Source organism: Thermobia domestica, chromosome 16, assembly GCF_964235325.1.
Source record: "Thermobia domestica chromosome 16, izTheDome1.hap1.1, whole genome shotgun sequence".
NCBI lineage: Eukaryota > Metazoa > Arthropoda > Insecta > Zygentoma > Lepismatidae > Thermobia > Thermobia domestica.
Window position 1 is genome coordinate 109,587,159 of NC_137469.1, and position 24,794 is coordinate 109,611,952.

Genomic DNA, 24,794 nt, shown 5'->3' on the forward strand with positions numbered 1-24,794 from the left:
AGTCATTGTAGTAAAAAAGTATGTTATCTCAATAGATTTTGAGGTATTATTATTATTTTCAGTGACTAACAAAGCGATTTTTCGGGAACTTCACTAGCGGAAAAGCATTTAATATGTTCCGTTGATGCACCTTTCGGACGATAGTCATCCCAGATGCCGGGACTTTTATTGCAAAAATGTTTCTTTATATCTAGCTGAAAAAAAAAAATCATTCATATGTCGTGAGGAAGAGATCAACGTAATTCACAATTGCATTGCATCAGGACCCTGAATAAATCATCGGACATAATACTGAATGCGCATACCTTTTGAGCACCGCAGACATGAAATTAGTCCTGGAGCCGGACAGCTTTACGGGTTTCCTATTGCTGTAGGTTGACCGAGACTATGAGACTACCTACAGTTTAAGTGAAATTCGAAGCACCATAAATTGTTCAAATTTCAAGTCTCTCTCTCACTGAAAATCGAACCCAGACCCCGTGCACTAGAGGCACCGCACTTTTCAGCTGGGAGTGCAGAGGCATTCTCACTTCCTTTTATTTCCACGGTTCTGCCATGCGAGTACGAGAGTGATTCACTTAATATAAGATCCTGCTCACTTTCTTCCAAACTTTCCTTTCTTTCGTTCTTACTATTTTAATTTAAAATAGTATTTGGTGAATATCTAAAACTTTTGTCAATAAGTAAATAGTATGGGTACTGCAACGTGTTAAGAAAACACTTTGTACATAATTTAAGGCACTTTAGGTGGCTAGCTCTCTTCACTGGTGAGTGAATAACCCGGGTTCGATTACCGGCGGAGGCATAAAAATTTAATTTCATAACCATTTCAATTTTATTAATTATCCGTCTCCTTTAGCCTAAAGGCATAACTGTGGGAAAAGAAACTTTATTTATCAATTTATTTACGCGGCCTTTGAAAGGACTTCACGCACAATTTTTGGTTCCGCAAACGAATTTATCTTTCTTTAGATTATACAGTTATATTTATTTAAGTTATGATATATTTGCATTTAATTTAATGTAGACTATATTCCTGATATTTACATTGATACAAAAGGTTTAACTTTCAGGGCCGCGGCGGTTCAGTGGCAGAGCGCTCACATCTGTAACGTGGAATCGCTCGTTCAATCTTATCTCGTCAAATGGGCTGTGGTTGTCAAACACCGTGTGCATGGGTTTTCTCGAAATATTTCGTTTTCTTCCACAATCTTTATCCACTATTTTTGTCCATTACTCCCTTAATCACAGACCATAAGCGAAGGAAGTTAAACTAAGTATATATATATATATATATATATATATATGACACAAAATGAATGCATATACACATACTTAGTTTACTATGGCACTATTAGCATAATCTCAGTTTCAACTAAACCAAACAAAATATTTCAGACAAGAATGACACATTAAGTTGGATAAACAACAGGATTCCCACTGAAACTAAATACCGGTAATCAAATCCACGGCTTTTATGGTCTAAAATTTTTCAATTTTACAGTCGGAAAGTATAAAATACTTACAACACAACGACAATAAAAACCGCCCGACAGATGGTATATTGCACTGGAATAACTACACTCGCCCTCATTCAACTTTACTATGTTAACCATACATACAAAAAAAGGGAAACGCTAAAAAATCAGAATTTCTTTGACCTTTATTTCCTTCTGATAACTTTTTTGTATCGATTTGAAAATTTTCTAAACTTTACAGGTCTGATAACGAAATTTATGGCTTATTATACTTTGTTTTGATTTATTCACGGTTGAATTGGCAACCTGAAGAACTAAAATATGCAAGAGAGTATGTCACGTGATGCAATAAAACATTTCGTTTCCGTTTTCTTTACAGTAAATTTTGGAAATGGTAGACGAAGGCATTGAAAACAACACCATTAGTAATTCTAAAAAAATCTTCAGAGGACTGACCTTAAGGTTTCTGATAATATAGTCGAAAAAATACTACACTGTTGTATTATGATATTAACTTCAGAATTCTGTCAATATTAAGAACCAGGTCTCTTAGTACCTCAATCTTGTTTAGGATGGTCAATTTTATTAAAATCATTACTTTTTGTACGTATCTGCAGAACTATAGAGCATACTTTCCTGTACTTTTATTATTGGAAAAATAATCACACAAATTTCAGTAAAATTTAAGTGAACCACAGAGAGGTTTGTTAATACTTATTTTCGTGAAGTGAAAACTATCTTGTCCACCAGAAATATTTACCGTATCGCTGTGTTTTCAATTTCCATCTAGTTATCCTTTAAATGTAGTAGGTTAATCTTTCTACTTCACTAACTCTATTATCATTCCATTTCACAGCCTACACCATATTGCCTATGTCAAACTTGTAAGGCGTAGTCTTGTAATCCAGCTCTCTTGGAGGCCAGATAATGTGGTGGGAATGGGCCCTACACCTTAAGGATTGGTCTTGCACGATTGTCTGTACGCGTTTCTGCTTTTGGTTTGGAGTCCATGTTAATACTAGATCCTATCCTTCATAATCTTTATATTGCGTTGAAGACATAATACACAAAAATTCAAACTTATGATAATTGACACAAAATGAATGCATATAAGCTAACTCTGCTAGCTAAAGCTTAAATATTATGAAGTATATACATCGTACACAGACCTAATAATTTTTTATAGTCTCTCGTCTGTTCATCTTAAGTGTACAAAAGAACGAGTACACTTTAATGAGGGGAAAGTGTACGCTATTATTTCGAAAACGCTCTAGCATAATAACCACCAAAGATTCTAGCATTATATCACTTGTTATAGCACTGTTTATGGAATAGGACAGATGTACAGATTTCTTATTCGATCACTGCGATGACGCACTCAGATCCGGTGGACCTCATGAGTGCGCTGCTTGTGCAGACAAAGCAAAAATTCATTTCGAATGAGTTACAAAGTTTTGTGGGGGTTTGGACTCCATAGATCCCCCGTCGGTACAGTCTTCTAGTTCGCTCTTCAATACGCCTTATGCATGGAAGTTTATTTAAAAAATTCCTATAGCCCTATTGATTTAAGATATCCGTCAATCGGTTTTGCTATAAACTATATTTGACCTAAAATAACTACTGTAAAGAAACAAAAAGTATATTAAATGTTTGTTTACACACTTGAGTAATTTAGCAGAACGGCATTGTATAAAGAATAGGCCTAGCTATTTTGTGAAGAGATGCACGTGAATACATTACGCTTTATTGCTTGTTTAAGAAGAATCTACTTTTCACCTGACAGACACAAGCACAAATGCTTAAGCGAATTACCACTGCCATATACAAAACTTTCAAGTTAGCGCTATTGAATTAAATGGTACACATAACATCCACTGTTGGCCTAACAATGACAGCCTACATACACAAAATGTACTTAAAATTGAAGTAACCAATAATTAAATCTATATATATGGAATGTCATATTAGTGTATCACATTACCTTGTTGATGTTTAATGTCTGAACTACACAATTTCACCTATATGAAGCACTTATCTCATTATCTGTAATAACTTAACATTTCTCTAATTCACCAACACTATATTCACATTCATTCGCCATGATCACTGGGCGAGTCCTGATGTTGCCAGATCAATACGTTAGAAGTTAACGAACATTATGGGATCGCATTTTTTTTTTTCTTGCGTTTTCGTGCTTCATTTCAAAAAGGTTCTATGAAGATTTGCGCATCGCAACACAACTGTAAAAAGCAATTATAATTGCGATGTCTATGATTGTAAATTAACTCCAAATTTTGCGTTGTGTCAATGGAAACCAAACTTGAAATAATTGTTAAAAAATTATAATTCTTTCACTAATATCCCTCTTATTGCCTAGCCAGGCGACAAGACCTGACTTAATATAGGTGAAATTCAAAGGGGAAATAGAAGTAATTGTTGAAAATACATAATCATTTCACGATTTTGCGTTTCCAAGCATATGTTATTAAAAGTACAGAGCAAAACACAAACCAACATGCACTGCATGGCCACTAAGGTGAATCCTACCATCTTCCTGACCAAATACTATCTGAGTCAGGCAGAGTTAAGCTAGCGGGCCGCTCTGTAACCTAAAATAGGGTAGCAAACAGGTTATGGTTATAAAATAGTGTTTTCACGAAAATTTAACCTCTTAAACCTTATCACATTCTAAGCGCAAGGAAAAGCAACAGAATACTGCAGATGGTTTAATAACTACCTCATCCAAAATTGTCGTTTGGAGAAGGCGGAACACCCAATCGACGATTAATGTAGACTTGAAATACGGAGTTTCATATCAAATCAAAAGAAAGCAGTGCAATATCTAATATATAGGTTAATAAAAATGTAGTTTTTAGTGTGCCTTCACCACCACTGCTTTTCACGTGGATCCGCCAGTGTTATTAAAACGACGAAGATTTAGACTTCACATAAATAAATTCCTTATATTTTGTTCGTTCTTTATTAATTAACAATTTTTTTGCTAGAGTTTCCTTAGTCTTAACTTTGAAAGAAAAAACTTTATCTTAGAGATTTATTTTACATCATATTTAATCAAACTCTCATATTTTGGGCCATAATGTCTTTGGTAATTTAACAATATCAAGACATACTTTATATTATTTATGAAACTTTATTATAACATCTACTTCTATGTTTACTACCTGTACACAATTATATAGCCGGTACAAACTTGATTGTAACATTACGTAAAGAAACATAAGAAGTAATTATGATTCTTTCTCGGTTATCGTTACTAAAACGCAGATTTAGCTTTCCGTTGACGAAAATCATGATGGATAAAGGGCGACAACCAATTGATGTATTTTAATCCCGAACTGGCAACATTTCAGTAGCTAGCTTTTGTCTGTTGTCAGTAGTAATAGTTGTGGAGTGTGGTCCACTAGGAAAAGTGCAAGAGACGAAAAACAAAAGAAGCATCCAAGGATAACTGTACTTGTAAGTTATCTCTAGTTCTGTTGAGATTGGATTTCTGACTTGTTACTGTCGTTAATAATGTATCTTTTTAAAGCATTTTAATCCATAAATGCTGAAAGTATGAAGGTGTCATCAGCTGTATTAGAAGAATAAATTCCACATATTATTATTATTTTAAATCTTAAGGAACGAAAACAATGAAATTACAAACCCAAGTACGATTATTTAATAAGTTTTGCTAATCAGAGTACTTTGTTCTTGAAGTAGAACTGTACATAAACGTAATCATAGGTTAAGGAACTCACCTATGGTATATACAATGGCCGCAAATATAATGTTATTAGACAATATCTCTCTCTCAATCCTGAAATAGGCTTAATCTAGCGTGCAGGTTAAGTTTTGGCACACCCCTCCAAATAATTGGTGAAAAGTTTCGTTAATTTCCTTCGTATTGTTCTCCAAAAGGGTTATAGTTAAGGAGCCGTACTTCCCATTTAGGGAAGGACGAGAAACGCCATACTTTCAGGAATTATTCATTGACTATCTAGGATGTTAAAAAGTAGGTAATAGACTGAGTTCTTGCCCTTGTACTTAGGGTGTTTAGGTAGTGCAACAGTAAGATGTATCCTCGTGCACGGGAGATGAGAAGTAGCTGTTCTTAACTATTACCAATTATTGAAAAACTACGTTTCTTGGCCTATGTCGGCTTTTGGGGGAGGCCAGCATTTTTTTGGTAAAAGCTGTTCTATTTTGTTAAATATTGGCTAATTTTGGTTAGGTTACAATAGTTTAGCTTACCTCAGTGGTCGCCAAATTTGTGAAGCTTCTGAGCTACGCACCGTTTTATATCGTACTTTGAGTTACCGACCTAAAGAGCAACCAACTTTTTTTAAAAAATGGAGTCAGCTCAGTGGGGGAATCAAGGTTAGCCAACCGGAGCGTTGACGCGATGTACCGAAAATATCCCAGTGAGACACTAATGGCTCGCGTTCGACGTTTTGGCGATCACCAAATTAGCTTAAGTTAGGTTAGTTTAAAATAGGTAAAGTTAGGTTTGCTATTTGACTGTAACTTCCTCCTGTAAACATTCGTCTTTTTTATTATTTTACCTTATTTTGACCCCCCAGAGTCGACATAACCCCAATTCTTTAAAGATTCATAGATATGGCGTCTAGATGTAAGGCATAAAAACTAAGGCGCAAAAACAAATCAAACTGGGCAAGGTTCTAGAATACAGGTCACCCTTCTCATTTAGCTATAATAAAGACAGAAAACAATGTGCCCTGCGGGGCTCTAACCCGCCTTCACTCGCTCACGCTCGCTCGGCAATACTGTGTGAATCAAATATAAAACTTCGGTATAGAAAAGAACCAACCTAGCTACTAACCTATATGCAGGGGACTTGTGTTCTAGAATCTTCCCATCAAACTGTGCTAGGTGGCCATAAAATGATGAATGAGTCAGGGCAGGGCCCGCACTCGGCGCGGAAGTACGTCCGACGGAAGCAGGCGAGGGTAGTGAAAATAATTGGGCTATGGCAATGATACGAGTCTTTGATAGCAAATGTCATGGTTTCATACTAGTAACGCTGCACCTGTAAACATAAAATACAGCTTTTGTATACAGCGCAGCAGTACACCTCCGGTGGAAAATAGGGGTTATTCTAACTACGAGGGACCAATGCAAACCACGAAGGTAAATACGGGCACCAAAAGCAAGTACCTGGTTTTTGTCTAAATTGTTATAAAGGTAGGAAACAACGAGCCCTGTGCGGCTTCGAACCCCCTTCGCTCGCTCAGCTGTATTTTGTGAAGTAAGTAATTCTGGGCCTCTATAATTAGTATTTATCCGAAAATAATATCCAAGGTGCTGGTAAATTTTAGGCACGCCACATTTTTCAAAATTTACAGATAAAATTCAATACTCTGCATGGAAAGGCATTTTTATTGTGAACAAATTTCTGCAGGTGACAGAATTAAATAGTAATAATGACAATTGTAATTTATGGATTGCTTATTCAAAGTCATTACAATTACTTTGCGACGGTTAAAATTAGTCGCTACATATGAAAGATTACTATATTAGATACTATTTTTCGCCGTTGGAGAATTTGCACATTATACAAGAGCTGTATTTTATGTCTACAAATGTAGCGTTACTAGTGTGAGTGTCGTAGTGTGTTACGCTCAGTGATAAGAAAACTACAAGAAAGAAGTCCTCTGAAGCACAACACTATAAAAGGTTCGTCATCTTTGAGTCCAGACATTAACCGGAGATCTCCTGTAACTGAACGGAAGAGATTTTCTCTACTCCTTAAAGTGATGCACAATGATCCTTGGTGATGTAGTAACTGAAAATGCCAAGAAACAGTATTCCTTATTCTGTAGTCTGGGAGCAAAGGAACTTGAGGGAATCTTTTAGTCTTGTGGTGAAGATGAACTGTATATTTCCTTCAGGAACTTTCTCATGGACAACGAGGATATCAAACGGTTGTGGCATGTTGTAAAGACCTGCATGATTTTCCATAGAAATTTCTTGTAGTCAGGAAATTTCTATTGAATCAGGGCAAAGTCAGGGACACTTTCTGCTAAAAACCTCTAGGAACCCTGTTACGCTTTGCTTAAAATGCATATCCTAAGCGGAGAACGGAGTCGAAATTTCGTCCAGAAACCTATTCTTCTCGTGGAGCGAACGGGCATTTCATCTAGTATAGAATAGGGATAAAATACCTTAATACACTCAGGATTCAAATCTGTGGGCGAACCGTTCTAACTGAAGATTCCGTTACTTTCCCTCAAAACACTCCAGGCAAATAGTGGGTTAGTACCTCAAAGTTAACACTATTCAAGTGTGGTGTTGAGAAAATATAGGTGTATCTTTAGTAATTTCGTTTTTTAATTGAAGCATTTTGGTTTTTAAATGAACTGACACATGAAGAAGGACATTTTGTTATTTGTTTGTATTAGTACGCAAATATGTACCACAAAAACAAAGGGAGTGTAATCGTATTACTTTTTGGTCTAGATTAGAGTTGAATACCGTTGCAACAACTTTGATCGAGCGTGAACAAAGTTCGTATGCTTGGTTCCCAAACATTTTTTATTGGTTTTCTCTAATAAAGATCTCTTGATAAATACGTATTTTAACCAATTCTGAAACTAGATGTGTACTGAGAAACACGATTGAAAAAAGTAGGCTAATTATAATCACATTAAGGTTGTCATTTCAATTCAAGTTTCGAAATATGATTTTCGATTTCTTTTTTTTGCTGGGGATGTTAAACTGGGTTTAACCCCCCTCCCCCCAAGAAAAGGCCCACTGGATACTTTTGGGCTGGGGAATATCCCAACAATTTTGACTATTGTACACGATGGGGACCTAAGATCTGAAGCCATACTTCAAGAACTATCCTTACGTGTCTCTTCCCGCATAACCCCGAATACCCACCTATTCCATCTTGCACGACCTAGGTTGGCAATTATAGAGAGGTCTCTTTTTCATAGCATACCAAAATATTATTATCATCTAACAAGTGATGTGGGCGTTTTTTAGTTACTCGGTGTTTGACAAATCAATTAAACACATGCTGGCCAAATAATATTACTTTTGCACTCTTGTTGACATTATTGGTTATTTTTATTGTTTCTCTTTTCCTGCTTGTTAACATTTCCATGTGTAAAATGGCAAACTTATGGGCCTGTATCTGGAAATTTGTTAAACAAGAATTTAAACCATCTTTAAATTGCCACTTCGTACTTTCATTGGTTCTAAAATAACTATACTCATCTGTACGCATTGTTCCTAATTTTAAAGTGTTGTTTCTTTTCTTATCTTTCCAGATTCTTCTTTTACCTGTACTTCAAAACCGTACGAGCTGGAGGAGTGTGAAGGCAATAACAATAAAAATACCATGAGTTACACAGAAAAACATGAAAGTATATCGAAAGAAGAGTGGATGAATAAATTAGAAAGTTTACATATACAACGAGCGGATATGAATAAACTTATTATGAATTATTTGGTAACAGGTAAGCAATAATTAACTGGTACGATTCCCAATGGGAGCTCATGTGATTCTTATGCCGCGCTCAGTTGTAGATTACGTCTCATATAGCCTCGCTGTTCAAAGAGAAACTAAACTTCAATTCAATCAACCGGTAGGAAGAACGTTGGGTTTGGACGTTTTCAGTAAAACTGGAAAATTCTGGTGTCGATAGTAGCCTTAAGATGTTACTAGTTGACGTATGAAAATCCATTGCCTTTAGACTGATATACTCAGTTTGAGTAAGACTAAAAGTCACTACGCGCTTTTACCTCTTGAGAATGTAACCAATAAATACTTTTCATTGTTCTCATAGTTTCATATAAATATTTCCAACTTCAGTGGAAAACGTAAGAAGTTGATTATATCTTTTAGGTAACGATACACACACGCACAAAGAAAAAGTTTGAAAAATAATAAATTAGCAATTCTGAATGTTATTGTTCATTTGGCTTTCTGCCCAGCTACGCTTTGAGATTCACACAACAGGCTTGTTCTCACGTACTTTTGTGTTTTATCAAAAGGTGTTTGGAGACGAATAGTCTAGAAAACCGTCTGACTGGTCTCTCGAATAAAAGGAATACATTGTTCATTGCGAAGGGGGGAAAAAGAAAATTAATTTCAGAGTATTTTAGCTTCTGCGTTTCTCATAGAAAATGAAAAATGTTAGGAACAAATAAATGCTGGTTAAAATGCATTGTACACTTGGTTACAAAATCATGGAACTATGGATGGGTTATAGTTATAACAATAAGAACAAGAAATATTTTGAAGAAATGAAAGATGGTTTAAATAAAAAGCTTCACTCCACATCGCACGTTAGTATTTTCTACTAATACGTAAGTTAGATTTTAATTCTCCAGCGCACTTTAATGCCAAACTTGGGCATAAATTGAATTTTATTTTATTTATTTATTTATTTTAACCAAAATAGGACTGGCCGAATCATAGCTGAAATATGTAATGTTTTAACATGTTAAGAATAAAAATTATTTTACTTTAGTTTGTCAACTAACAAAAAAAAAAAAAAAAAAAAAAAAAAAAAAAGTTTAAAGGTTCTTTATTAATTACATACTTTACACGGTTTTGTATTTCAACTTTGATCTGGATGGGGTAAGGCCAAATTTCTATATTTTCATTATGTCCTAAAATACAAAATTAATGTAATTAATACATAACATCTAGATTACCATTAACTGGTAATAAAATTTTGTCTTGTACAGTTGGTTTGTTACAAATTATATCTTGGTACCACATGATAGGTAAACATTGGCTTCCACTAATATTCCGCATACAATGAAAAGCAAACTGTAAACAGGTAATATATGTCATTCTCCTTGAACACAATATGATCAAAGCAAATAATGTGGATTATGTTTGCCTTTTTCCATTTTTTGTAATATTTTTTTTTTTAGAAAACTGTCAATACAAAACATAATTCACACGAAAAATTGACTTTACCCCCCCCCCCCAAAAAAAAAAAAGTAGCTTCTAGTGACAAACTTAAAAGAAAGTAACTTTTAGTTTAAAAAGTGACTCGCTGTGAGCCCTGGTTCTATTGATAGGTGATTTTCAAAATTTCAGTGTTAACGTGTAAATCATAGAAGATACGAAAGAAACAATTACACCTTTGGATTCCTAACCTCACTTCGGTGATAATATGCGATATGCTCCTCTTCCCATTTGAAATTTTCTACTTGTGTTCCTAAAGGCTTCTTGATTTCAAAATGATAGCAGTGGTCTTCATGTATCGTACAAGTGTGGCATCCTGTTCACTACCACCTCCTACTAACACATTTCACAGTTCGCTCTGTAGTTTCAAAATACGTGTGTGTCCAGAGACTTTTGCCTCGTCCTGCAATATAAAATATTTTTTCGTAGGAATATCTAATTTCTCAAATCATTTTTTTCTTTAATGATGAGCCTTTAAAACCTACATGTAAAAAAATAAAGTAAAAAAAAAATGAAATGAAATCTTTGAGTTTTACGTCCCACGGTTATGCCAGTTGGGCTAAAGGAGAAGGTGATGATGAGTAATGAATGAAATGGTGGAATGAATAAAGTGGGAGGAAACGGGAGAACCCCGAGAAAACCCACGCACACGGTGTTTGTCCACAGCAAAGTTCACTTGGCGGGGCTGGTATCAAACCCGGGACCCTAAGCACCAGAGGGGAACGCTCTACCACTGAGCCACCGCGGCCCCCAAAAATAAAGTAAAGTAAACAGTTTTGATGATAGAGCAATTTCTTTTTAACATTATATATTTACCCGCTTTTCAGGCAAGTTTTAATATTTTAGCATGCATATTTCAATAATTAGATTACCGAACTCCATAAAAAGATAGTTAATGCAGTACTACAAAATGTACTAAACATAAAACAAAAATCTTGCCTCAAATTTTCATCAATTTTCTATGATTATTTTCGTTTCGCTATGCACTTACAATAGCCGGTAATCACTGCTAATGTAGACAATTGACAAACATTAACAGTAACTTAGAAACACTACAGCCAAAAAAAAAAAAATCTAAAATTTTGCTATATTCTTTTACTAGTAAACAAAAAAACTCCTGTCACAATTTCAAGATTGCTGTTGTGGTCGTGACGTGTTGGTTGAATTGACATTGAATAACTCAAATGAACTTTTTAGTTTTACATCCCATGTTACGCATCGAGGCTAAAAAAGATGGTTGCGATAATGCATGAAACTGTAAAATGAAGAAAATGGGAGGAAACTAGAAAATCCACGAACACTGTGTTTGTCCTCCACAAAGCTGGCGCAAGCTGGGATCGAACAAGGAACCCTACACACCAGAAGTGAATACTACTACTGAAGGCTCCCTTCAAATGTGAAGAAGGTAATGGACTCCTTGCGAATCATAGCACAGCATTGATTGATATCCATGTGACGTCAGCTAATTATAAGTGCATTTTTATGGCGCACCAGCCGTTGGGGTGGTCAGCACATCGTCTCCCCTCGCTGTTAATAATGGCTTTCTAGAACGGAGTTAACTATTCCTTTTAAGTAGCTCAACCCGTCTTTCCTCTGATCAGACGTGCCACACTGATCTCACGAGAAATAGTATTTCAGTTTCCCAAAAGAAAGAAAAAATTACACGTTTAATAGCTAGTCTTCGTTATTCGGAAATACGAGGGCTAGTCAAGAAAGACTTGGACTGATTTTTTTTTTTAGGCAATTTATTATTACTCAGCAACAGGCACATGATCCTTTTCAAAGTAGTCCCCGCCCATTTGAATGCACTTTTTCATTCGAGTCTTCCATTCCTCAAACACGTGTCGCAGGCCATTCTTTGAGAGGTCCTTCAAAACCGCCTCCGATGCCTTCAGAACCTCGGAATTATCGGAGAAGCGGCGTCCACGCAGTCTGGATTTTAGGGCAGGGAATAGAAAAAAGTCGCACGGTGCGGTAGGCGTCTCCACCATCCTCAAACCTTTGCAACAGCTCCCTGCAAGTCTCCACTCGAATGGCCTTCTGCTCTGGTGTCAGGAGTCGCGGAATCCATCGCGCACACGCTCGGCTCATGTGGAGGTGGTCATGCAAAATTTTGAAGGCACTGCCATGAGATATGCGTAGTGCGGCTGCCAGATCGTCGATACTGATGCGGCGATCTTCTCTAACAATGACTGCTGCCATGTTAATGTGCACCTCAGTAACAGCTGACGCTGATACACCTGGTCCACCAGCTTTCGTGATTATCATTCGGCCCTCTTTAAACTCTTTGAACCACCAGAACACGGTACTTCGTGGCAGAGCGTCATCTTTGTAGGCTGTTCTCAACATTCCTAGAGTTTCTGTTGCACTTTTCCCCAGGCGATAGCAGAACCGTATAGCTGCAAATTGTTCATCTCGTAATGACTCCATTTCTTCTACAGGCGACTTCTAGAGGCGGCGCAGAACATCACCTGCAATAAAAAGTCGTGGTTACCTAACATGCAATGATTCCTTAACAACATTTTATATATATGCACAGCAAGACCCACCCTACTTGTATGCCAAACTATGAAGCTCCAGCGTTAACAGAACTGCCGGGAAAAAAATCAGTACAAGTCTTTCTTGACTTGCCCTCGCAGATCCATTATTGAATGTCCACATGAGTTCATCGAAAGATTCTAACACTCATGAATGTTTTCACACTCACGAAAGTTGGGTGTGAAAGTGAGAAGGGAAAGGTTTCTTATTGAAGAGACTTTTTAGGATACGGTAGGTAATAGAATACACCTAATAATCTGAACAAGTTTTTTTGTTATTGTTTTTCCCGCTGATGAAAATACTCGTGGGTGTTAAAAACTTCCAGTGATCTTTAACGGATAACCAAATTTCCTAGTATACATATAAATCAAACTCTCTTACTTTTTGTAGTAAATACAGTGTTGTAAACTGTACTATTCAGTGTAATGATCTCTTAAAGATTAATTATTTTAATCTTTATAATTAAAATGAGTCTGTGATTACTATTATTTATTCTGCCTTCATTTTCATGTAATAGAAGGATTTAAGGAAGCAGCAGAGAAGTTCCAGCAGGAATCTGGTGTAAAGCCTTCTGTTGATTTAGACTCCTTGGACAATAGAATCCGCATTCGTGATGCAATCCAAAACGGACACATACAAGAAGCAACAGCCTTAGTCAACCAGCTTCATCCAGAGTTACTAGATAATGACCGTTACTTATATTTTCACCTTCAGGTAACTGCTTTTGGATTCAAATTAGGATTAGATTGATGGTATTTTTGATGATAATACATGCATACCGTCCAAAGGTAAAAACGTATATCTGCTCCTTTTTTCCTTTAAGGTCCCACGTTATGGTCCAAGGCTAAGGGAGACTGATGTTGATAATGTACAAAATGGTAGAATGAAGAAAGAGGGAGGAAACTGGAATACCTCGAGAAAACCCACTCACACGCTTTTTGCCTATCACAGTCCACTTAGCGCGATCCCACGAAGCAGGAGTGAGCGTTCCACTACTGAGCTGAGTTTTGAAAAATAATCAGTATTTACTGTTTAGCTAAAAGCCACAAACTTACGGATACGGTAACGCTTATACCTATGGTATTGTCACCAATACTATAGATGTAAGATATGACTTACTGTTTTTGTCAGTTAACGAATGTCCCAGAGTCATGATTTGTCTGCTCTTTGTAACTCAGTTCTAGTCAAATCAGCAGATTCAGTCTTTTGCCCGTGGACGGAAGTACTGGGATACAGTATTGCTTAAACTGTATTATGAAAGTTTTTGTTTATTTATTTTTTTGCAGCTACCATTTGCGTATACTGCGAAGTTGTAAAAGGAAAGATTAAAGGATTACGATAAATTTAGTGAAAAATTGGAGCAGTAGCACCCATCAATATATTTTCTCTTGTTCATGTGCTCAGTTTCATCTTGAGTTGGTTATAGTTCGTAGAAGCAAATTCCTATAAATTTAATTTAGGATATTTGATTTTACAATATATAAAAATAATTGCTGATGAACGGCTACGTGTGTTTCAATTTGTAGTAAAAACTTATATTGAATCTAAATATATACATTCTATCAAAAAAGTTTCCGGAATTTCTTATTTAAAAAGCCGGCGTAAAATATTCAGTAATTTATCTTTTCTAAGATGGCAGAACTATACTTATGTATGATGTGTAATATGAGAGCAATCGATCAATTAGTTTTGTTTACCTTTGTTGGTTTTGTTAGTCGATGTTTAGTATGACTTGCGATTTGATCAATGAATAAAAATATTGAGCAAAGAGTTCGCCTGAAATTTTGTTGCCCACGGAATTTCGTGTGCAGAATCGTTGAAGATGTTGAAAAATACCTATGGTGAGTCAGTTTTATCCAAAACTCGAGCATACGAGTGGACATTTTCTTGTACTCGACCTCGATCCGACATCTTGTTCTCGATTTATGGATATATTTGAATTTTTCTGACATAATTTTCGCTGGTCATGGCGCCAAAAGGAAGCATTTCTGTATTTAGGTTGGTTTATACTTTTTGTTCTATGTTAGTGTCAGGAATCACCTCTCAAACATTAGAACACCCCATGTATATATATATATATATATATATATATATATCGTGTAAACAGAAATGCCCCCCCTCAAAATTTTAGTCGCCTTCTCACTGCCCTCTTAAAAATAATCTTAGTTACACTTCAGTCCCAGATGATGATCAGGTTGTCGTTGCCTTTAATTCCTTTTATGATTCTTGTTTATTTCGTCATAGTCTTTTCAACTTCACCATCATCATGGGAGGTCGTCGGCATATATACTTCAATTATCACAGTTTGGTATCTAGTTCGTCCATTATTATTCTTCCACTTAGTTGTGCGTATCCGCTGACTGTCTGTCCTAGCTCCTTGCTTAGAATCATTTCCATTTCAGTCGTGCCTGTGTGGATTACTCTGTAGTCCCCAACCAGAAGTCTCCTTTTTCTGATTAACTCATTTCACACACCCCGAAAACATCTATACCATTCCTTTTCATCTCCAGTTTAAGACTTTCTAATTTTCTGCGCTGTAAGTGTTTTGACATTCTGTGTTTCCATTATTCCTCTTCTGATTTTGTTTTTATCATTGAAAGTATTCTGTACAACGGTGTCTCCTACAGTTCCCACCCGGAGATCTGATTGGGGGGACTATTTTACGTCCAGTACTGTTGACAAGAGTGCTCTTTATTTCATTTGGCTACTGATTCTAGGGAAATCCTGATCTTTAATGTGATTATGTCCCCTTGCCTTTTGCATCGTACGTCTTCCGTTGACCATGGGAGTGGTAGAGTAACTCCTTATCCTGGGAGTTGTCGATCGCCAAATAATCCGCGTTGGTAGTAGCAGAGTGTACTAGCATGCAAGTGAGATTGGCATTTAAATAAGAGAGACCATATATTGTCGTCCTACTCTAATTTGAGGCATAAAAAGTAAATGATGCGGCGGTTGATTAGCTATTATAAGTGGAGTTTGTGCTTACGACAGTGCTAGATTTACTTTAAAACAAAACAAAGAAGAACAATAAGTTAACTATTTTTCATTCATGCTTTATATAATTATAATAATAAGTTCATAGATTTAAAATTGCTTTACTATTAAATATAAACTCATTTAAACCATATCAGCAAAAACTTGGTACTTCACATTCAGGAACGGGTGAGCATTCTACCATTTTGTGTTGGGTGTCCTCGTATAAACATAAAAACAATGAAAAAAAAATAATTGGATGAAAATGTGCTAAGAGATCATAAATTCCGTTAACTTACCAAATTCCATTGTTAGGTATTTTCCCGTATACTATTGCACATCCACTTCATATGTGTTCTTTTGAACGTATTTGAATCACATAATGAATCTGTTTCTTTTATTACAGTTTTTGGAAAGTTATAAAATTAAAATGAGAGAAAAAGGGTTCAGAACATTATATAAATTTGTAACATGTATTAGAGGACGGAATAATGTATGCTATTTTACTGTTCATAATCTTACAATGGCTTTACTATCGAATATATCTATTTGTGTAGAAGGAAGATGTATAGGTGTATAGAAGTAGTTGCAAAGTTTATCTAGATATGAGACGTTACGTTTGTATGGAAAATAAGTCATTTGTGTTCATCTGATAACATAATTACATTCTTCATCAGAGAAGGATTGTTGTTGTTTTAATTCGTTTCGAAGGTGTTAATAAAAGAACGCATGTAAAATGAACATGCACTTCAGTTGAAGGCTATTCAAGTATCTGCAATTTCAGGAATCGAAAACTGGAATTCTATTACTGGTTTATAAATTGCTTAATTTCTTAGAATTTGTAGTTAAACATATTATTAATAAGGCAATATCTTTTCCAGCAACAGCATTTGATCGAATTAATTCGTACCGGCAGAGTGGAAGAGGCCTTGCATTTCGCACAAGAACAGCTGTCCGAGGCCGGTGAAATGGATCCAGCGGTATTGAGTGAATTAGAACGCACACTTGCACTTCTAGCCTTCGAAGAACCTGACAAATCACCGTTTAGTGATTTACTCCATCCAGCTCATAGGCAAAAGGTACAGTTTTGAATTATCTTTACTACGCAAATGTAAATGAAATAGCAGAGTTGCAGGAAACAAAGTCTTGTTTTATGAATAGGATCAAAATAAACAGTCTAACCATCGAGAAAAGTCTCATATGAGTATTTTCTTCCAAGGAATATTTTAGTCTTTACCTAATGTAGCTAGTCACTAAACAGTAGAACAAGGCTAGGGTAGCCAATTCCAATCTCTGTAGTTCGAAGAAACATATGAAAAGCTGGAAATTGTGGAGCAGGAATGAAAGGATAGTTGATAATATTTTTTTTTGTTTGATTTGAATTTAGCGTCTCTTTCAGCACCGACGCTATATAAGACCTACAGCTTATAGTGGGATCCGATCCACATGAGCTCTCACCGGAAATATAACCCGGTATCCTGCGTGCAAGGCACGTACGTTAACCATATAGCCACGATGAAATTATAGTTAATAATAGAACTGAGGCATAGTACCTGTGAAAGATTGAATGATTTTGACATCATTACAGTTGGATTCACTTGTACGCATCAGTTCATATCAACCGATGTAAAGTACTCTGACTTCGTGTAATATTAAGCCAATTATTGTCAGTGATGGTAAAACGTGACATTATTTTTTAAGAATTTTGTAAACGAAAAAAATCATATTTTGCATGTAACTATTCTGTAGTAAGATATATAGCTAATTACTATAACAATTAGCATACAAGGTCTGTTCTGAAAGTAATGTCAGTAAGTCCATTAAAAATCATTTATTGAATTTATTGTTACAAGTTTTTAAAAAAATCTTCAAAATAGTCTCCTTTTGCGTCGATACATCGGCTCCAGCGGGACTTCCAGCTCTCGAATGCGTTGCGATAGTCACCCTCCGGAATGTCCTTTAATGTTTCGGTGCAAGCTACTTTGATCCCGTCCACTGTTCCAAAATGCTTGCCTTTCAGGGGTGTTTTGAAGCGTAGAAACAGAAAAAAATCGGGAGATCCAAGTCCGAACTGTACGGGGGCTGGGGGGTCGTTGGACCCTGCCTTGACCAGGTAGTCGGTGATGATGGCAGTGGGCCGGCGCATTATCGTGGTGCAATTTTCAGTTGTCTGCGATGTCCGGCCAGATGCGTTGAACCTTGTGTTTCAGTCTTTTGAAGACTTCCACATAAAATTTATAGTTCACAGTGGTTCCAGTTTCTACAAATTCGTGATGAACCAGTCCGTGGATGTCAAAAAACACGATGAGTATGATCTTGATCTTTAATTTGCTCATCCTGACTTTCTTCGGACGAGGGAACGAGGGCGTGTGCAACTCCGATGATTGCCTTTTGGTCTCCGGGCCATATTCAAATACCCAGGTCTCGTCACCTGTAATGACGTTGTCCAAAAATTTTCGATCACGTTTGCACATGTCGAGGTTCTTGGTACGTTTGAACGCGGCGTAACTTTTGGTCGTCAGTGAGCACTTTTGGAACCATTTTTGCGCACACCTTCCGCATGCCGATTTGGTTTGTAACAATTTCATGAACTTGAGTTTTCGGAATGTTTTAACATGTCTTAATCGTCTGTCTGAGTTCAACAGTTCAGTTCCCTCACTCGCGTCACATTGTCAGCCGTGGTGGTCGTGGATGGCCATTCGGCGCGGTCCTCGTCGTCGACCACTTCCCGGCCTTCCAAAAAGGCCTTGTGCCACCGAAACACTTGCCGATCTGACCGGGCATGTTTTTTGTAAGCAGTCTTGATCATAGTAACAGTTTCCGTAGCGATCTTGCCAAGTTTCACGTCAAGCATGATCGCAAATCTTTGTTAATAACGAGCGCTAAATTTTCACTTGCACAAGATCAAAAAACAATTCTCACGGACATGCCCGTCCTCACTCTTTGAATGCTCGGAGCACACTGAGTGACAGAGCGGTGCTTAGCTAGTTCCCCCACTACCAGTTTCAACCGGTTAGAGTGCGCTCCGACGTGCAGTCGCGTCACAATAAATTCACTGACATTATTTCAGGACAGACCTTGTAGAGTGCAGTATAGAAGAATAAATACGCTAATACGAGAACGATGAATGAGAATTCTGAGGAAAAACCTGAACACTATGTGCTAAATCTCTGTCATTTGCCATTGTCCATAGCCAGTTTGGACATTTGGATACTATAAGAAAGATTTAACTGTTGATTCAATATATTTATATTGGAAGTACAGTAAAATTACTTGTTATACTTACTTATCCATCAGAAATCACACGCTAGTATATTTCTTCTGCAATACATATTTATGCAGTACGAATTCTGGTTGAAATGTATTATTTTTGACATCATATAAATCTTTATAAATAAAAATATAAGTGATTTTATTTGTGTTCTTATTACGAGGAAACGGTTGAAGTATTTCGAATGAATTTTGAATATAGTTAATTCCTACTTCGAACTCTACTTTTATCATGTCACTTTAGTTAAAATGTGTATCCTAGGGGAAGATAGTTCAAAATTTGTCGTATGCATAAAACATCTTTAATACTTTAAAAATTGAAAACATTTCAACATATTACAAATACTTTTCCGTTAGTCCATTTGATGTAGCAGAAATTCATCAGACTACTTACAGTAGTTCTCACATTTACATTGACATGACTATGAAAAAGATGCTAAATATAATAATCACCTCACTATTTTGGGATTATTTAAACATTGTAGGCAAAGTAAGCTGTATATATAAAATATACCAAAGAATTGGAAATTAAACAATATGGGTTTGTACTGGCAGATTTTATCCGCGGAAGCAGAGAGAATATGATTGCATTTTTATAAGCTGTTTTATGTTGTTTCTTTATGATTTGATACTGTTAATTCTCTGTGGACTTCCGTCGTTGCTTTTCACTGTGTACTCTTATCGTATAAGTTCCACCTTTGGCTATGTAGTTAGCGTACGCGCCTTTGGCGTGGGAGATCCGGATTCGTTTCCCGGCGGGAGCTCATGTAGTTCAGATTCCACGTTAATCAGTAGATTTCGTCTCATAGCCTCGCTGCTGAAAGGGACGCTAAACTCAAAATCAACTCAACTCATTCTTAATAGATAACTAGGTATTTGAAACATTCTCATCAAAGCCACAAAATTAGGTCATCGTAATTTTAGTAAAAGCAGGTTTAGTCATAGGTGCGTAATTTGTACTTTTAAATGGTACAATGCATTTAAAAAAAAAAATACTGATGTCTTTTTAAATAGTGCATTTACTTTATTGGTCCTTGGATTCAGTTTTCAGATTTTATTTGTGAAACATTATAAAACTTCTTTATATTCGTATCTTAAATATTCTTGCTATCGAAAGCTTGTATAAATGGACCAACGAACTTGGTTTCAAGCCAAGGAAATTTAAAGCATTCTTTATATCTGTATTGTTGTTCTCTGCCCAAACTTGACATTTACATAAAACATTGCGCATTGGCGTATACAATTTCTGTGAAGGTAAGACTGTAATGACAGGTCTTTATGTACGGTAGCTGCTGAATGTTAGTTATAAGAATCGTCTACTAGCGTCGTCCAGTACAAAGTTCATAACTCAATGAGGAGTTTTATATAACTCCTCATTGAGTTGTGAACTTTGTACTGGACGAAACTGTGTATAGTTGGAAATTCAGGTCGATTATTTGCCTGCAATATGATGAAATTAACTAGAATTGAAGAATGGAGGCATGATGGTTATCTCTGCTGTGAGAAGTCTCTGATTCAATTCCAGATCATGTCAGTGTATGGTAGACAATATCGTATCCTTGAGTCTTCTTTTAGAGTTTTCTCGTTTGCTCATTTAATTAATTCCTTTCATAATCATTCAATTCCATTAATCATCCGTAGTGTTGTGAAGGCCTGGAAAAAAAAGCCGGAAATTTCGGGTAAAAAAAACAGTTTTTTTTTAAAGTTTTTTTCCTGAGCTTGGAAAAAACTGAAATTTTGGGAAAAATTGAGATTTTCGAATATTTTACTACATTATGCTTTTAAAATGAAAACTATTTTATATTTACTATTTTACAGTTAACATCATTGAGTACTTATGTTTCCTATATTAGAATAGGGAAAATTTGTGGCAACAAATATATGTGAACCACTTCTTTAATGTTTAGCACCGTGATAGAATGAGTTATGACTACAAACGATTCTAAAATATAATCCTAGTTAGATTAATTAATAAGGACGCATTTAAATTATCTTGAGCAATCTTATGAAGTTCCCACTTTATGGCAGGGAATTGTTAAAATAACGGGGCCAGAATAATTTTAGTTAATGTGTTAAAATTAAATATATAATTTATGAAGATACGTATCTTCCCTGTGCTGTGTAAAATTTCCGGAAATTTTGAACCCATTAGAAAAAATCTTTGGTTCGGAAATATTGGCAAAAAACCGGAAAATAAAATGTAAAAACTATTTTTTCGCCTGATGCTAATCTTATTTGCTGTATCGTGCCTGCAGCATATATACAATGTACATATTTCGCCAGTAGGAAAAATACTTCAAGCAACAGGTTTTAATTTTACTTTTTAGTTTTCTGGTTTCTGGTAAAAATCCCTCTTTATTATTTGTATATTTATCGAGCAACAAAAAGAGAGATGATCTTATTTACACATACACACCGCACAAGTGCGTAAATTTGAGCAGCGAGAAATATATTAATGAATTTAACATGTGAAACTTCCGTTCGTTATTATTAAAGACTAGAAAAATACCCGTTTTCGCACGGAAAGAAACCGTTTCATTTTGGACATAAAGGGCACCAAAACTGTCACCAATGAACTTAGGGACCTCAAAAACTATGAATTCGACACTAATATCGGTCATTTTCAATTACTTCTGCATTTCACTCTCTCCCTTTAGAAATATTAATGGGGTCTGAATCTGGATTTAAACGTCATCTAAAGTGTCACTGTTCATCTCAACGACCCCGAAAACTATGGATTCGACATTAATATCGGCCATTTTCGATCATTTTATATATCTACCCCTTCTCAATCCCTCAAGTTACGGCGCTGAATTTCGATTTAAACGGCACCTGAAGTGCTACTGTTCATTTCAGCGACCACGAAAACTATAGATTCGACACTAATATCGGCTCTTTTCGATCATTTTTATATATCTACTCCTTTTCCATCCTCCAAGTTGCAGGCCTGAACTTTTATTTAAACGGCATCGGAAGTGTCACTGTTTATTTCAGCGATCCCGAAAACTTTGGATTCGGCACTAATATCGGTCATTTTCGATCATTTTATTATACATGATGGTAAGAAACTATTTGAACAAACTTCGGGAGTTGATTCCCGACACCGAAACCAACAAAAAATTCCTTTGAAACTTTGGTCAGTGAGGGATAGTTTCGGCGATGTACGGTGCCGAAAGGGTGAGAAAATGAACTTCAGAGGGTTGTAATTCAAAAACAACGCAACATTAAGAGTGCGGTTTAGAATATGACACTCGAAGTCATACCTGCTCGATTGAAAAATGTATGTTTCAAACCTCCGCAAGTTGTGTGCGAGGGATTCCCCAAAGGTACATAGGGATTACTTGCCAGGTTATAGGGAATCCCTAGGTTCCATACAACTAAACTACTCTTAAACACCTATAAGTAACAATTGAAAAAGGAAAAAATATCGTACATGATTTTTTTTTAAAATGGAAACAAAATAACTTGTTCCATGACTTTGATTCTTTAAATGCAAGGAATTTTAAGGAACATGTTAACACCGGTGTGAATATATCTAACTGTAATAATTGGTTTGCAGGTGGCAAGTGAACTTAACGCTGCTATTCTGAAAATGGAAAATCAAGAGTCGACAACACCAAAGCTAGCCAATTTACTGAAATTGATTCTTTGGGCGCAGGACGAGCTGGAGAAGAAAAAGATCAAATTCCCAAAGATGACAAGTCTTGCGAATGCAGTTGTGGAGAACCCTAAATGACAGTGTGCTGATGAGGATATGGACACAGATCAATGCGGCTAAATTGAACGTTATAATTACTTCGAATATCGCAGGGTATACGTATATGTAATATAAGGAACGGTACGGTATTCCCTAAGTGTGAGATGATAAACATTCACGAGCGGTTCAAATTTCATATTCTGTTTTCCTTCCCTGATAAAACAGATTGTAAGTTTCGAGGCTGTAATATAGCAATAAGAATATTTTATTGATAATTTAAGCTTACTATGTGATATTTTTAATTACATATTTCTTTCTTTCTTGTACTGTCTATTTATGTATTAGTCGCTTTGCTTACCTTCAACTTAACGTTTAAGTTGTACAGAATTAAAACGTGAGATTCATCCCTCAAGTTCGGGATTAAAACAAACGTTAACGTATTGGAGTCAACGAGAATTAAATGCATCATCAGAACTTCTCAGGAGTGATTTTAAAAAAAATATTTATTTTTGAAAGATAAGCTATGTAATTACTCTGTGGTAGTTTTAGGGTTGCATTTAATTTTGTTCTTTTGCTGACACCTTGTTGAGCGTTTCTTGATTAGATTTCTTCTTATCTCTGTATAGTGTATTTTTGTTGTTTTCTTTTGGAAGTATTTTTCTATGTAGTGTTTCTCTATAATCCAGAATAAATAATATTTTGAACTCCCCATTGTCTCTTTATTTAGTCCAAATATCCTTTTCCTTCTCTCTCTCCGCTTCGGCTCCCAGACTCATGTGCAACAGGTTTTAGTAGTATTATATAGGTTACAGTTGCCTTCAGTTACATCGATGGAAAATGTGGAACTTCATAGGATGAAACAGACCGAAAAATCGAAGTTTTCTGTTATATCTTCATAATAATAAAACCTGCTCAACCTTGTGGAATATATTTTCGAACGTTATACGAGTACGTACCTTGATTTCTTTTTTAAATAATCATATTTTAATTAAAATGCTTATCCTATGGGGATTAAAATTTATGCCAAAAATAGAGTCTCGGGAATCTCTTAAGACCGGTAGATGAAACTTGGTATATAAATTCATTAAAAACAAGTGAAAATTTTGCCCAGGCTATTCGGAAACTCTGCAGAAGTCAGTGCTATACAACTTTTTCTCAACATATATAAATTACACCGGGGCCGCGGGGGCTCAGTGGTTGAGCGTTCACCTCTGGTATTTGGGGTTCCGGGTTCGATCCCAGCCTCCGCCAAGTGAACTTTGTGGTGAACAATCACAGTGTGCGTGGGTTTTCTCGGGATTCTCCCGTTTCCTCCCACCTTCTTCATTCCACCATTTCTTTCATTACTCATCATCACCGTCTCCTTTAGCCTAACCGGCATAACTGTGGGACGTAAAACTCAAAGATTCCACTTCATTTTTTTTTTTTTTCATAAATTACACCGAAGTTGTCTGTCTCATCGTCATAGGAAAACGGCTCAACAATTTGAAATGAAATTTTGAACATACTTGGCTCGGGCCGGGTTTTTGTCAGTTGTTGAAAAGTGTACCATTTTAGATTAGTAATAATGATATATACTTACTGGTTGCGTAACGAATGAAGTATTTTGGATGTGCATCACCCCGTTTATCTCACTTGCGTGATTACTGTTGTGAAAGGGTCTTTCCTAATAAGATAGTGAAATCGACCCTGATCCAAATTGGGTCACTATTGACCCAAAAGGTTACCCTTGCCCTAAAACTACCTCAAAAAATTTTTTTTGACCCCCCACCCCCTCCTCTTACCGAATTATCGTATCATACATGCTCAAAATTGAGTATTTTTTAATTTTGGTGGGGATGATCGAAAAATCTTCAAAGTTTCATAGATTGTAGATACTACTTAGATG

At 36.1% G+C, this 24,794-nt stretch overlaps 2 protein-coding genes across 6 annotated transcripts in view; one reads left to right on the top strand and one right to left on the bottom strand.

Moving 5' to 3' along the window:
• RhoGAP93B (MyTH4 and RhoGAP_KIAA1688 domain-containing protein RhoGAP93B) overlaps positions 1 to 3,775 on the bottom strand; it is a 338,924-nt gene extending 335,149 nt beyond the window's left edge. For 2 of the 4 annotated variants that reach the window (XM_081742932.1, XM_081742929.1), the window contains exon 1: positions 3,460 to 3,774. The gene's annotated coding sequence lies outside the window, so the exon portion shown is untranslated. Of the gene's footprint in view, positions 1 to 3,459 lie in introns of all 4 variants that reach the window. The other 2 variants (XM_081742933.1, XM_081742934.1) reach the window with 2 other exon arrangements.
• Positions 3,776 to 4,820: 1,045 nt separating this feature from the next.
• Hou (GID complex subunit 8 homolog protein Houki) lies at positions 4,821 to 23,615 on the top strand. Of its 2 annotated transcripts, none has more exons than XM_081742944.1 (5): positions 4,821 to 4,955; positions 8,774 to 8,962; positions 13,484 to 13,680; positions 16,821 to 17,018; positions 22,769 to 23,615. In XM_081742944.1, exons 2-5 carry the CDS (start codon positions 8,845 to 8,847, stop codon positions 22,943 to 22,945), a joined length of 690 nt encoding a protein of 229 aa, XP_081599070.1. In that variant the 5' UTR covers positions 4,821 to 4,955; positions 8,774 to 8,844; the 3' UTR covers positions 22,946 to 23,615. The 2 variants fall into 2 exon arrangements, with proteins under 2 accessions (XP_081599070.1, XP_081599072.1); XM_081742946.1 differs by lacking the exon at positions 4,821 to 4,955 and adding an exon at positions 5,131 to 5,149.
• Positions 23,616 to 24,794: the final 1,179 nt, after the last annotated feature.